This window comes from Sceloporus occidentalis, unplaced genomic scaffold, assembly GCF_023333645.1.
Source record: "Sceloporus occidentalis isolate IW3139 unplaced genomic scaffold, rSceOcc1.0.p SCAF_3, whole genome shotgun sequence".
NCBI classification, from domain to species: domain Eukaryota; kingdom Metazoa; phylum Chordata; class Lepidosauria; order Squamata; family Phrynosomatidae; genus Sceloporus; species Sceloporus occidentalis.
The window spans coordinates 5,171,797-5,187,261 of NW_028316983.1; the positions used below are offsets into that span (position 1 = coordinate 5,171,797).

Sequence of the window (15,465 nt, forward strand, 5' to 3'; positions counted from 1 at the left end):
AGAAAGGCGTGGTGGAAGTAGTTCCCCTTTAGCTGGAGGAGGAAAGGGAGGTGGTGGCTGCGGCTGCTGTCCAGCTGGTCTGCCTTTGAGCTTTTTCAGTCTGACTGCAAGCAGCCTTTCTTGGTGAGGTTGGACCAGCTTTCCACGCAGCCTGGCATTGAAAGAGTCCCTAAAGGCAGGGCCTTTTGAGGGGCAGGAAGACCCTTGCCATGGCCTTCACCATGCTCAGACCCATGGCTGCCCATGTCCTGTACCCAGACCTCAGCCTACTGTCAGAGGAGGACGAGGAGAACCAGAGTGAAAGTGATGCCTCGGACCGGTCCTACGGTTGCTGCGAAGGCCGCCGGAAGGGGTCCCGGAAACCTGGCCAAGTGGTAGTGGTCAAGCAGAGACAGGCGGCCAATGCCCGAGAGAGGGACCGGACCCAGAGCGTCAACACGGCCTTCACGGCTCTCCGGACCCTCATCCCCACCGAGCCGGTCGACAGGAAGCTGTCCAAAATTGAGACCCTGCGCCTGGCCTCCAGCTATATTTCCCACTTGGCCAACGTCTTGCTCCTGGGCGAAGGGTGTGAAGATGGGCAGCCTTGCTTCAGTGCCATCTACGGTGCCAAGGGGGAGATGGAGGCCAAACAGCCAAGGAGTATTTGCACGTTCTGTCTCAGCAACCAGAGGAAGGGGGTAAGTCCTTTGGCCAAGGCAGCTGAAGTATACTGGGCCCTTGGTATCAGTCCCGAGGATCCCTCGTGGACACCAAAATCTGTGGTTGCTCAAGTCCCATTAAATACAATGGCATAGCAAAATGTATTTGTATTTTTTAAAAAAATATTTTCAAGCCATGGATGGTTGAATCTGTAGAAACGGAGGGCTGACTATAGCATGTGGGACTGCCAGATCTCCAGGCCTGGCCTAGTTTTTATAGGTTATCCCCAGCCAGTTGTTGCTGTTGTTGTGTGCCTCCAAGTCATTTTTGACTTATGGCAACCCTAAGGCAACCCTATCAAATTTCCTCTGAAGGGGGTTGCCATTATTCAAAAACCTCCAAAGAAGGAGACTCCATCACCTCTCAAGGCAATCTGTTTTATAAGATCTAACCAGATCTTATAGTAAAAGCATTCTTCCCAATGTTCAAGTGGAATATCTTTTCTTGACATTTGGATCTGTTGCTTCTAGTTATAGGACATTGTCACATGGGGTAAAGGATGGAACGCTCCCATCTTTACCCCAACTTTATGATGCAATCGTCCTAAGATTTACAGATGACATCTGTCATTATCCTGTCCTGAAGTCATCTTTATCACACGATCATGATAAGATTTTCAGATGACGTCACACTTATCCCGTCCTTCTCCTGTCACTGAAGTGGCATGGCCACATCACTTTGTATTAAGAGAAACTCCTGTTAATACAATGGTGGGTGCCACTGATGGGAGAAGGACGGGATAAGTGTGGATGCGATAAGGACAGCTTCAGGACTGGGTAGGGATGGGAGTGATCCCTCCATAGCCCATGTGATAAAGTGCATAGTCTCTAGAGCAGCAGAAAACAAGTTTGCTCCATCTTCAATATGGCATCCCTTCAAATAGTTAAACACGGCTAGCATGTCACCCTTTCATCTTCTCTTCTCCAGACTAAAAATACCCAGCGCCCTCAGTGTCTCCTCCCAATGCTTTGTTTCCACACTTTTGATGTATGCTCAGAGATACTCTTCTGTAAAAATGTTCCTTCTGCCGTGGGCAAGATGGCTGGCATTCCGAAGAGGAAAAAGCAAATTGAAAATAAACCTTGGGGTTGCCATCCTTTGCCAAAAAGAACTGAGTTGCTCAGCAAGCTGAATATAAAGAAGGGATCCACAGACAGCAAAAGAGCAAAGAAGAGGTTAGTGCCTCTTATTCCTGTTTTTTATTCCCTGCCCAGAATTTTTTTGAGCCCTCGCTCAGTCAAGGTGCAATTAAAGAGCTTTTTAAAATTAAAATTTAAATAATTTTTTATTCTTTTAAAATTTTCTTTTAAAATTTTCACTTTAACCACATGAAACCGTGTACGTTTAGGCTTTGAGTACAATATTGTAATTTCAACATACAATTTTAATCTTGCTAGTTGTCAACATCACAACCGTTGCCATTACATTTAGTGATATACGGGAATTATGAATTACATTAGTACAAAAATCATGACTAAGGGTTGTGTATGGTGTGGTATGGGATGAGGTCAATGGAGGGTAACCCTAGTCATGCTAACTCTAGTGAGGCCACTGGCCCAACCCACTCACTAGGTTGGGACATTGGTTTGCAAGTTGGAATGCATGGCTTCTGCAAAGGTTTCAGCCCCAGAGGCTTCTCATTGGAGAAAGTCAACCCTGCTTGTAAATCAGAGCCCCTCTGCATCTCACGGTTCAGGGAATGTCAGTCATGTTGTTCCCAGATGTTGGTCATTGAGGCTGGGAGACAGTGGCCAGCAGTTTGTGGCTGATGGTTCTTGGCTGAAGCCCGGAGCTAGATGATGCAAGCAAACCATTGAACAAGCCAAATTGTGAGCATTTGGAGTGGGGGGAGGAATGTCAATAATAATAATAATAATAATAATAATAATAATAATAATAATAATAATAATACAGTGGGCCCTTGGTATCTGCTCTGGTTTGGTTCCAGGACTCCCCTATGGATAACAAAATCCATGCATGCTCAAGCCCCATTAAATACAATGGCATAATATAATGGTGTCCTTTATAAAATGGCAAAATCAAGGTTTGCTTTTTGGAATTTATATATTTTAAACATATTTGTAAGTCATGAATGCTTGAATCCATGGCTAAAAACATCCATGGATATGAGCTGATTATTATTATTATTGTTATTGTTATTGTTACTATTATTTCTTACCCACTTTTCCTCATGGATCGGGGTGGGGAACAGCACCGATTAACAGATAAACTACATCTGTTGAAACATATCAGTTAAAATACACATCAATTTTAAAGGAAAATTAAGAGATACCCATATTAAAATAATCCACATTTAAAATTCACTGTTTAAAATTCACAGATTAAAAATCGTTTGGATAGACCTGCTGGAAGAGACTGGTCTTTAAAGATCTTTTAAATTGAGACAGCATATGCATATTCATAAATAATAGCAGAAATCCCATTGAAGTCTTAATGTCTTCAGTGGACTATAGGAATTAGAAGTTCAGAGTTGCCAGCATGGCATAGTTGTTGACTATGACTCTGGAGACCACAGTTCGATTCCCTGCTGGGTGACCTTGGGCATGTCACACACTCTCAGCCTCAGGGGAAAGCAATGGCAAACCACCTCTGAATAAATTTTGCCAAGAAAACCCTATGATAGGGTTGCCTTAGGGTTGCCGTAAGTCGAAATGGCTTGAAGGCACACAACAATCACGTCTATATTAATTTGAGAGCTGCTGTGACTGTGAGGTTACTGTGTGGCAGAGTAAAGTGCTTGGTGTGCATTGATACCCAATGGGACCAACATGCAATGGAACTGGTGTGCATCAGCCTCACTGAGCATCACATAGATCCTGATGTACACTGTGCAGTGATGCAAACCAGGCACTCTTGCAAGCATCCTGTTATGCATCTGCATAAGTTCACCAAAACGGTTTCTTAGTACCTCTGCCACATAGTTATATACATGAAGTTTCATAATGTAACAGGCCGTATACAGGTTGGGTCTCCCTTATCTGAAATACTTGGAACCAAAAGTGTTTCTGGCTTTTGGAATATTTGCATATACATAAATAGATATCTTGGTGATGGGACCCATATCTAAAGATGTAATTCATTTATGATTCATAGTTTTTTTGTGGGGTTTTTGGGCTGTGTGGCCGTGTTCTGGAAGATGATGCCAGCCACAGATGCTGGTGAATACAGTCTTCCAGAACACAGCCACATAGCCTGAAAACCCCACAACAAACTATGAATTCCAGCCGTGAAAGCCTTCGACTTCACATTTATGATTCGTATATACCTTATCAACATAGCCTAAAGGTAATTTTATACCTAACATTTTAAATAATTTTATGCATGGATCAAAGTTTGTGTACACAGAACCATCAGAAGTCAAAGGCGTCCCTATCTGAGCCACCCATGTGGACAGATTTGGATTTTGGAATATTTCGGATTTCGGTCTTATGGATAAGGGAGACTCAACCTGTAGTATTCAGGCGGTCATTAGTTCTTGAGAGACGGCATGCTACACTCTTTTTTCAGCTATTGCCCGCATTGTTCAGTTGTGAAATAATATTCCACCAACCTTGATCAGATAAAGGCTGAATCTGCACTGCAGAATGACTGCAGTTTGACACTGCTTTAACTACCATGGCTCAATGCTATGGAATTCTGGGGTTTGTAGTATTGTGAGATATTTAGCCTTCTCTATCAGAGAGGCTCTGGTGCTGCAGCAAATGACAAATCCCAGAACCCCATAGGATGGAACCATGGCAATTAAAGCAGTGTCACAAAACTCTATTAATTCTGCAGTGTAGATGCATCCCCAGGGGGTGGGAGCAGCACTAAATGTCTACTCTGAATCAGTTTGGAAAAGCTGAACTATGACCCCCAGAATCCACCAGGCCTTTGAGGAGACGGGGGAGTACACATCTCAGAATCCCCACCAAAAGCTATGCCTGGCTGGGGATTCTGGGGGCTGTGGTCCAAAAAAGTATCTTCCCCCTGATCTGACCTGAATAGCTTTGACATAGATTTGTGTGCAAATTGCATTTTCAATCTGAATGCCCTTCTTAAAAGCCAAACAGGAGAAGATCTGGGTGGAACAAATGTGGCTGTAAGAAGCCATCCATTTCATATTCCAGGAAAATGTGCCACTTCTTTCCCACATCCTATTGATTTCAGTTCTTTCCTCTGTTTCTTGAAGGAGAGGGACAGGCATCGAAATTTTCACTCAGAAGCCAACACCAAATTTGGGATGTAACTAACTGCAGAATGAATGCAGTTTGACACCGCTTTAGCTGCCATGACTCTATGATACTGAATTTTGGGATTTGTAGTTTTGTGAGCTATTTAGCCTTCTCTGTCAGAGAGCTCTGGTGCAACAACAAACTACAAATCCCAAGACTCCATTGGATGGAGCCATGACAGTTAAAGCAGTGTCAAACTGCATTAAGGTGTTAGCAGCTTTGGCTTCTGGGCATGGTTTTCCTACCACTTTTGAGCACATGTAGGTACAATTCTAACAATATTATAGAAAAGAGATGGTGGAGTCTCTTTCATTGGAAGGCTTTCAGCAGGATTGCTCTAGCTGTGGATTTCCTGCATTGACAAGGGTAGGACTGGATGACCTTTGGGTACCCTTCCAATTCAACAATTCAGTTATTCTAAGGAAAGGTAAAGCATAGTGGTTTGAGTGTTGGACTATGACTCTGGAGACCAGAATTCGATTCCCACCTTGGGCATGAAACCTACTGGGTGACCTTGGGTAAGTCCCATGCTCTCAGCCTCAGAGGAAGGCAATAGCAAACCTCCTCTGAACAAACCTTGCCAAGAAAATTCCATGATAGGCACCATAAGTTTGAAACGGCTTGAAGATACACAACAACAACAACAACAAATGTGGTTCAACTGGCATGAAAGACAAGAACTCGGGGAGACCTGTGGACACTGAAAAAATCCCCAGAATTCCCCAATCAGCATGGCCAGTTCCTTTGCCCACCTTTTTGGGCAGTACCACTCCCAAACTTTCTTTTTGGCAGTACTGCTTTTTTCACAAAGGAAAAGTTCCTTTCAGGACTGCCACCCTACATCAACCTTCCCAAGTAGCACAATCCGCAGCAGAAGGTGTCTTTTAGTCTCTCCACCATTTCATTTGGTGAGGACACAGGAAAGGGCCTTCTTGGTGGCTACTCCCAGGCTTTGGATTCTTGGCCTCTTCTCTGCTCTCTTTTTTGCTGGAATACAAAGAGTCAAGACTTTTTTTATTTAGACAGGCCTTTGGCTGTTAACTTGTTACAGGCGAAGGGTCTTTAAACTGGATGTTCTGTCTTATTTATACATCTGCCCCTCTGTATCCACAGATTCTTTATCCATAGATTCAACCATCTATGGCTTGAAACCATTTTAAAAATACATAAATTCCAAGAAGCAAACCTTGATTTTGCCAATTTATATGAGGGACACCATTCTGCTATGCCATGGTATATAATGGGACTTCAGCATCCATGGATTTTGGTATCCATGGGGGGATGTGTGTCCTGGAACCCATTGAATCCCATTGTGCAGAAAATGTGGGATATAATATTTCAAATAAATAAAAATAAACAAATAAAATCACTACAAGCTGCATATTGTGGTGGTGTTGTACATCCAATACTTTGCACTTCAGTTTTAACTGCAAGGCCCTCCCAGATGTGTTAGAAGACAACCTTCATGATCCCTCATCAGCACAACCATGGGATGATAGGAGTTGATCCCTCAATGGATTCAATGAATCTGCAATCAAAATAAGCCAGAGCCTTGGGTAATGCTCTTCAGAAGCACAGCTGAATTATCAAGCTTATAATCATAGGATGTAGAGTTAGAAGGTAGAATAATAGAATAGAATAACAGAACCATAAAGAACCAAAATATTGGAAGGAATCCCAATATTTGAAAGGATATTATATTGAGGATGGAACAAGCTTGTGTTCTGCTGTTCCAGAGAATAGGACAGGAGCAATGGGTGCAAACTCCAGGAAAAGAGATTCCACCTCAACATTAGGAACAACCTCCAGGCAGTAAGAGATATTTGACCATGGAATATGCTGCCTTGGAGAGTGGTGGAGTCTCCTTCTTTGGAGGTTTTTAAACAGAGACCGGATGGCCATCTGTACTTTGATTGTGTATTCCTGCATGACAGAATGGGATTAGACTAGGTGGCCCTTGTGGTCTCTTCCACCTCTATGATTCTTTTATTCTTTCATGTTCTTTCTCCCCCCCCCCCTTCATTTTCTGAACACATCCACACATCAATAATTAATAGATATGGAATTACTTTTGACTGTGTAGTGCTCTGTACATTTTGCTGGGAAGGAGAAATTCCTTAGTTGTGGGGTTGTTGTTTTTAAATGCAAACTCACAAAGTGCATGATGATGATGGTGATGATGATGATGACGACAACGACTTACCATAATTATGGGGTGGAATCCTGTAGTATGGTCTTCCTTGTGTACACATACTTAACTATGTAACAGAGGGGCTAAGAAACACTGTTAGTGAAATGTGCACTGGTCCTCTTGCACATTGGTCACTTCACTGGCTTCCCTACACAGTTATGTAATGGCAGCCCCTTGGTGAATACGGAGATTAAAGAACTGCTCAGTTCTGTTTCCCAAAGATGCAAGTTGCTAAGTGAATTCTGTTCATTATTAGTAATATCCAACTTTCCCCCCAGTTTGGAATTCGAGGCAGCTTATAATAGATAAGCAAACATAGCTAAACATTCACAGCATACCAAAGTCAAAAGGCAATTAAACTACCATAAAATTAAAAACCAGTTAAAACGTGAAGGATTTGTAAAAAACAAAACAAAGACAAGTCCAACACATTATACAAGGCCTGTTTCTCCTTTAAAAATCCATTCTCAAGGTCCTGTCAGAAGAAATGGATTTTTACCTACTTGCAGAAAGATAGGAGGCTGCCAATGTAACCTAGTTATGTAAAACTGGGTGGGTAGACCTACTTAAAATAGGGCTTCCCAGAACATTTGAAGACTCCAGGGAAGACGTGGGATTTGTGTTGCCCTTCAGATGGATGTCTTTGGACTTGGTGCCAATTCATATACTGGAAAGTACCACTCAGCTTTCTGCAACCTTGCACCCTCTATATGTGCTGAAATGCAGCTCCTGTGATCCCCTAGCAAGTTTGGAAATTCGGAAACAAAGGTGACCCTCTGGCTTTTCATGCACTTTAGACAAACATATGAAACGTGGCTGGTGGCTCCCATGTTAGTGAAGCGGGGAATCAGCTTCTGGTTTTAATGTGAACTTTTAAGGAAGCATCAGCCTGCTGAACCTATCTGAACAATGGCACTTAGCAATAGTAATATCATTTATATTTCTATACCACTTTATAGTGATGAGCACTTTCTAAGTTGTTTACAGTGTGTTAACCAATTGCCCCCAAGAAGCTGGGTATTCATTTTACCAACATACAAACATTTTGGCTGCAGTACTGGCATCAGGAAGGGGTTCAAATGTTTTAAAGTTTAGACAAAACCTGGAGTGGATTCACCATCCCACTAACATCAAAGCCACCATCTGCTAGGGGACACCTGTGTATAACTGACTGTTGCTTTTCACTGTCAAATCAGCTTCACCTTATGGAAGCCCTATGGATGAGACTTCTAGGACACTATCATAGGATGGCCAATTCAGCAATAATTGTGGCAATGAAAATAAAAAGCAACACTAGCGCTATAGTGCTCAGTGGTTTCACACAGTCACGCACTCATGCAATTAAAAATAATAGCACAGTGGCGTTTCACACACATCCATAAATGAACTGTTACTATATTGCAGTTGATCATTTTGCACATGCGCCATTTCAGCACAATGGCACATGTCTGCAAATCCTGTTCCCAGAATAAAGACAGCAAAATAAAATGTATTACTTCAGCACATAGTTTTAATCCACTGATAACTAAATTGCACCCCATAACTTGAGAGAAGACTGAAATCCACTGCAAAACCAATCCTGGCAATGAGAACGAGAAGTGAGCAATGCATTCTGGGTATCTCAAGTTGCTTGTGCAATACTGGTAATGAAGCGCGATTAACTTTCACACTATTGCAATCGTGCTTCATTCCCACTATTGTGAATGAATTCACCGGACTTCCCTGTGAATGGTTTGTTGCCGGAGCATTGCTAGATCGAACTAGGGCTAGATCGAACAGTTACTCCAAACTTGAATTTTTGATCTATGGGTCTACAATTAAATCAATGGGCTGATAAGTTGACATATATGTGAGTTCTACTGACTCAGTCAATCTCCTCTAGATGCTACTAGCTATTGGATTTCAGTCCCAAGCAGTAACCTTTTCCAAGCTGTAAAAGGAAAGTATGGTTAACTGTTAGTAGTACTGCTCTCTTGTTTTGCTCATTTTGGAACACTTGGGAAGCAAGGTGTAGTTTTAAAGCACAAGACAGGCAAAGGAGAACATAAAATAAGAGGCATATCAAGAATGCAATGAAATCGGAAATTGCTGTTGTGGGGAACAGCTATATTTCAAAGGAATGTTACCGCTGCATTGATTACATCTGTATTTCATTGCAGTGGGCAAGCTGCAATTTCACAGTGGATTCATGGCTATTGTTACTCACCCTGCTAACAGCCTCCTTTATAGGGAAAGGTCGGGTGACACTAAAGTGTGACCTTGAGGAAGGTGTTGCTGAATCAGTCCTCCAGAGCATTGCAGGTGGCGCATCTTAATTTAGCACATAGCAGCGGTTCCAGCTGTGAGTTAGGAATGGTGAAATACCTTCCTAGCCTAATGCCCTCCAGATGTTTTTGGCTTCAGCTCTCTCACCCACTGAAAGGTGCAGAGCCAACAGTCAGGAACTATGGGATCTGCAATGGAAAGTGCCTAGACATCAGCAGGTTAGGTAATGGCAGGATCCCATTTGGGGAGAAAGACAGGATATAAGTGAAATAAATAAATAAGTTCATAGAGGTCCTATAGTGTCTCCAGAATGTATGATGCAAGAGAACTTTGACCAAGAATATCTGCAGGGCCACAAGTTCCTTATTTTTGCATCTTGGCTTTCCTCCAAAAGGCCTGAGGCAGTATACCATTGGCCCTTCATATCCACAGGGTTTTTTTTATCCATGGATTCAACCATCCACTGCTTGAAAATGTCCAAAAAACACAAATTCCAGTAAGCAAGCCTTGATTTTGCCATTTTATATAAGGAACACCATTTTACTATGCCACTGTATTTAATGGGACTTGAGCATCCATGGATTTTGGTATCCATGGGGAGTTCTGGAATCAATTCCCTGCGGAAACCAAGAGCCCACTGTCTATGGCTTGCTACCTCTTTACCCTTTTATCCTTTCAACAACCCTATGAGGTAGATCAGGCTGAAAAAAAAGACAGTGTACCCTCCAACATTTTACCTATAACAACTGGGACACACGTGGACCAACAACATCTGAAGGCTAGTCTACAAGATTAAAATACTCATTTCAGTCAGATAAAATGTGATCCAGCCACATGTGATTTGCAGGAGTTCAGGCTTTTTGGAAATCTTCAGAAAAAGGCTTTGCAGATTTTACCCGCGTATTCATGAAAATGTGTACTATCACACGTGTGGCCATCTGTGTAGATGTAGCTAGCTGCACATTTTCAGCAGAGGGAGGGTGCATAGATGTAAATAGATATCAATTTGTGCAGGAAAGTGAAGACCTTTAACAGTTGATGCAAATGTGTGAAAATCCTCAGTGATGCACATAATACAACATAATAGAATATAATACAGATTGCATAATACAATGTAATATATATATATGATATACAACATAATGAAATGAAAATCTGCAGTAATGTGCATAACTTATGTATAGAGTAGTCCCAAGTGTGCGCTGGTCTGGATACGTGCTAGGGTTGCCTCGGGGTGTCCTTTACAGACACCCCTCAACCCTAGCACATAACCACGGTGTGGTAATGGTGGCACCCTGTCTACATGGGCACTGCCATTATGACATCACAGCCATGCCGCCTTCAAGCGGAGCGGTGCAGGCGTGACGCACACAGGCCCTTTCAGCAGCGCCAGAAGGAGCTCCGAAACAGAGCTCCTTCCACCGCTTGTATCGCTGGCGCAGCCTTTACAGTGATACAAAAGAGAAAGTGATACAAAAGAGAAAGGGGCCGAGCAACCCCTTTCTCTCTTTCCCTGCCACTGTCGGGGTGTCCTTGGGGCATGAAAGGCCTGGAAAAGCGGTGGATCAGGGCCTCTGGGGCTGCCACTGTGGCCACTGAGTCCCCGATCCGTTGGGGAAAGCGACGGGTGCAGGTCGCCCCAAAGGGGCGGTCTGTATCCCGCCCAAGATGACAAACATTATTGATGAGGAAAAAAACACCATCTAGAAAGGGCTGCAGCAGGTTGCTTTTGCCAGAAGGTACTTGGAACAGTAAAAGTCTGCCTCTCCTCTCCTGTGCTGAATTCGATGGAAGCAACAGCAGTTTCTGTACTTGTTCTTGCTATTCTCTTGTCTACCAGGGATGAGATGGCTAGTAAGAGAGGGATTAAGATCTCTTGCCTTCCTTTTCTGGTGCTTTTCCTTGTTCTATCAGCCACCTATCCCCTAAACTTTATGGCCAGATAATATTGCCTTTTTCAGTGAGGGTGAATTAAGTGACTTGTCTTCTGTTGTAAAAGAAAAAGAACTGGCTCAAACTGTTTCTCTCTCTTCCTGTTTGCTCTTTGATAAGAGAGGACATACCGCAACATGTTTCCCTTACTATCTTTTCTCCTTTAAATCAGTCTAGAAAGGATCAGGCTATTGCTATCCAAGAATGTGTTTCCTTCATCATTGTTCCTCCTGTTAAGGAGTCTAAAGTTAATTTTTACCTGCAGTTTGGTTCACCGTCCGGACATCTGCTGTGGCTGGAGTAAAGGCTCTAATAGGTCTTTCATTCCAATAATATAATCTCTCACAATCCATCATCCCCTCTAACAGAATTGACTATAAATTTTTCCACTTTCCACTCTGAGCATAGTTTGCAGCAGTCGAAGTAAGCCAAGGAGCCAAAGAGGGAAAGTGGGAGGATGGGGGAAAAACTGGGACATTTTAAGAGCAGCTGAAAATATAGGGTGACAGGGTGGGATTCTTGCACTGATCCAGAGTTTATGCCCTTAGCATGAAGAAGGGGATCATGCAACCTGCTAGAGGTGGCTGGACTGCAGCTCCCAACAGCCCCAGCCAGCATCACCCAATGGTGAGGGATCTTGGGTGTTGCATGTTTCATCTGTGAAATGTTGGAGGGTCCTTTGGAATGTCTTAGGATGGAAGTTAGCCTGGCTCAAGAGCTAGGTTTGGGGGTAATGTTTGGTCATTAAGCATGGATCCCAAAAGTTATGAGATTGTTAAATTCTATTTATGATTTCGTAAATAGTCAGCAGGATGCCAATCTGTATTTCTAAATGCTCAGTTTATGTTTTAAGTTGCTGCAGTGCTAGAAATTTGAGGACTAAGGAGATATTTAATGGGAGACAGCATGGTTTGAACATTGGACTAGGACTCTGGAGACCAGGGTTCAAATCCTTGCATGGCCACCAAAACCCATTGGGTGACCTTGGGTGAGTCCCACTCTCTCAGCCTCAGAGGATGGCAATGACAAACCCCTTCTGAAGAAAATTGCCAAGAAAATCCCAGGGCTTTAAGGTTGCCATTCGTCAAAAATGATTTGGAGGCACACAACACACAGACATAATTCCTATTGGGGGGCAATGCCCTCACTCTCCTGCCCATAGCTAAACTCTTGGAGTAGGCTATATAGTGATCTAAACCAGAGGTTTAAAAACCTGTTTCTTTGGACTTGTAGAATTTAGTGGATGCTGCCAACTGTAGTCACCCTCTGAAAAGGAAAACTTTAAAACATCTGATGGAAACCAGTGGTTGGATGCACAGTTGAACTTTGTATGGCACTTGGGGAAATTCTTCTTCTTCTTCTTCTTCTTCTTCTTCTTCTTCTTCTTCTTCTTCTTCTTGAAAAAGGGAGTGGGGGGCCTAGAGTATCCAGACTTCTGCAGCCAGGATGGCCCCTTTCATTTTGGGATGGCAGCGCCCAGAATCTCCCACCCAACCTGGGCACTGGCCATGCTGGCAGGGGGATTGTAGGACTAATAGTCCCTAATGAGGCTGACGTTTTCATTCACAGACAGATGCTCTTCAGAGCTTGGAGAGGTTCCTTTTTTGGAAGATGACTCCCCAAATCCCCTAGCTGAGTTATGTCTGCATCTGCAACATTTTAACTGTGACAGTTTTCAACAACTTCCACAAATAGATGACTTGGGATGTGGCAGTGCATTGGTGTGTATGTGTGTTATCCATTGTATATTTTTGTGTTTTGCAATCTGGTGAGATTGAACAATTTGCTGTGCCTTTTTAACTGTGAAGGTGACTTTTTCTATTTTTTTTTTTTAAATAATGAAAGCAACAGGGGGGAGGCTTCATCTAGGTCTCACCTTGGGAGCCTGCCTCTGAATCTCAACTGCTCTGGCTTCCGAATCCAATTATTCCTTATCTGGTCACAACATCATGACCTTTGCTGTTTTGACCTGTGGTGAAGCCATAAGCAAGGAGAAGCCCATGCAGGGAGAAAGACCCATTGCTTCTGTTATGGGCCCTGAGGTCAACTCTGACTTATTATTTCATGGCACATACCCTCCAACATTGTTCAGATGCAAACCAGAATGCATGTAAGCCAAGCAACATCAGAGTAGGGTGAAGTTGGCAGAAGTTACATTGAATGAGGAAGAATGTGCAAGGTAGGAGATGCTGCAGCAGTTTGCTTTTGCCTGAATCTACTGGGAAGGCAAGATTCTGCCCCTGCCTTGCCTCTCCCCACCACCCTTCTGTGTAAACTAGTACTTTGAACTCAGTTTCTAGCAAAGGACAAAGGATGAGAAGGAAACTGGGACATTTTAAAAGATGCTGGAAAAAGTGGGGTGGCAGAGGATTAATCTGGAGGGATTGCCTCTGCCAAACTGGGAGAGTCGGGTATGTTGGCAAAATATACTGTGAGGAGTTTTGCCATTGCCTTCCTATGAGGCTGAGAAAGTGTGACTTGTCCAAGGTCACCTGGTGGATTTATGTTACTGGGGCTGCTGCCACATTGCACACTTCGTTGTCAGAGTGCTCTGGTGCCACAACAAACTACAAATCCCAGGATTCCATAGGATGGAGCTATGGGCAGTTAAAGCGGTGGCCAACTGCATTAATTCTGCAGTGCAGATTACACCTACTGTTCCACTTTTTCAGATGGTTTGAAAGTTTAACTTCCATGAATCCATCCTACAGAACCCTAAAATTTGTAGTTTGTGAGGCACCAGCATTCTTTGCCCAAGAAGGCTGAAGACCTTGTAAAACTAGCTGTCCCAGAACTCAATAAGATGGAATCACAGCAGTTAAAGTGATATCAAACTGAACTAATTTTGCAGTCTGGCAACAGCCTAAGACAAAAATGGCAGCATATCAAAGCTGGTGATGAGCAAAGGGTCTATGTACACACTGCCTTGAGCTCATTGAAGGAAAAGCAGAATATGAATGCAATTTATAAATGAAATAAACATGCTCTTTCCACCACCTTTTCCCTTTTTTTAGAACAGTCGTCGAGACCTTGGCGGAAGCAACTGCTTGAAGGTGAGAGGGGTGAACCACCTCAAGGTGCTACAGAGATGAGCAGAGACTGAGACCGACGTCTGTCCTAGAAGCCTAACCAAGGTGGGATTCGCACCTTGGACAGCTGTCTTCTAACCTTTTCGACAAGGGCAGGGGTGGGGTGGGGATCATGGTTCGAGATGGGAAAACTCCAGGATGAAGGGAAAAGCCCCACTTTGTGGAGCCTGGGGAGACACAAGATGGGTTGGGAGATGCCCACCACCACCGAGATCAGGATGGAGAAATTGGGACTGCCAAGAAGGGACAACTGGGCTCTTCTTTGGACTTTGGATCATTTCTCAGGGAAATTTGTCCTCCTCTGGTGTCAGAGACTCTGGCCTGAGAAGTGCATCCCAAACTTGCGACTGAGGTTTCGGTGCAAGTGGTGGCACATGGATCTCTCGCCTCTTTTTCAAAAAGGACAAAGTGGATGTATAGAGCTTTATTAAGACTGGGTGCTTTTGCTGGTCTGTGTGATCATGTTGTTGTACTTATAGTTCTTTCCCTGTCCAGCAGGCTTGAAAAAATAAAGGTATTTTTTTTCCTTTTCATCCAGGGGTGACTCTGTCTGGACTCCTTCCCCTCAACCTGGTTTATTCTCAGAGGCCTTTCTCTGAGAGGAGACTGTGGCTCTGTTCCCACTACAGAAAGCACAGAGAACAGGTCAGTTCTCCAGTGGCCATGCTGGCTGGGGGATAATGGGAGTTATAGTCCAAACCAATCACATCCCAGCTGTGCCACAGATAGGCACATAGACTGTATAAATCCCATAATTCCTAAATTGGGGGTGGAATCATAGAATTGTAGAGTTGGAAGAGACCACGAGGGCCATTCAGTCCAACCCCCTTCTGCCATGCAGGAACTCTCAATCAAAGCATCCCTGACAGATGGCCATCCAGCCTCTGTTTAAAGACCTCCAAGGAAGGAGACCCTACCACGCTCCAAGGGAGCATGTTTCAGTTCCAGTGTCAAATAGCTCTTACTGTCAGGAAGTTTCACCTAATGTTGAGGTGGAATTTCTGTTCCTCGAGTTTGCAACCATTGTTCTGTGTTCTAGTCTCTGGAGCAG

General features: G+C 43.5%; 1 protein-coding gene across 1 annotated transcript; it reads left to right on the top strand.

The window, feature by feature from the left end:
* Positions 1–209: 209 nt before the first annotated feature.
* On the top strand, positions 210–14,429 carry TCF15 (transcription factor 15). Its single transcript, XM_089518449.1, has 2 exons — positions 210–680; positions 14,340–14,429. The coding sequence occupies exons 1-2, from the start codon at positions 210–212 to the stop codon at positions 14,415–14,417; spliced, it is 549 nt and encodes a 182-aa protein (XP_089374575.1). The 3' UTR covers positions 14,418–14,429.
* The last annotated feature ends 1,036 nt before the right edge of the window (positions 14,430–15,465 follow it).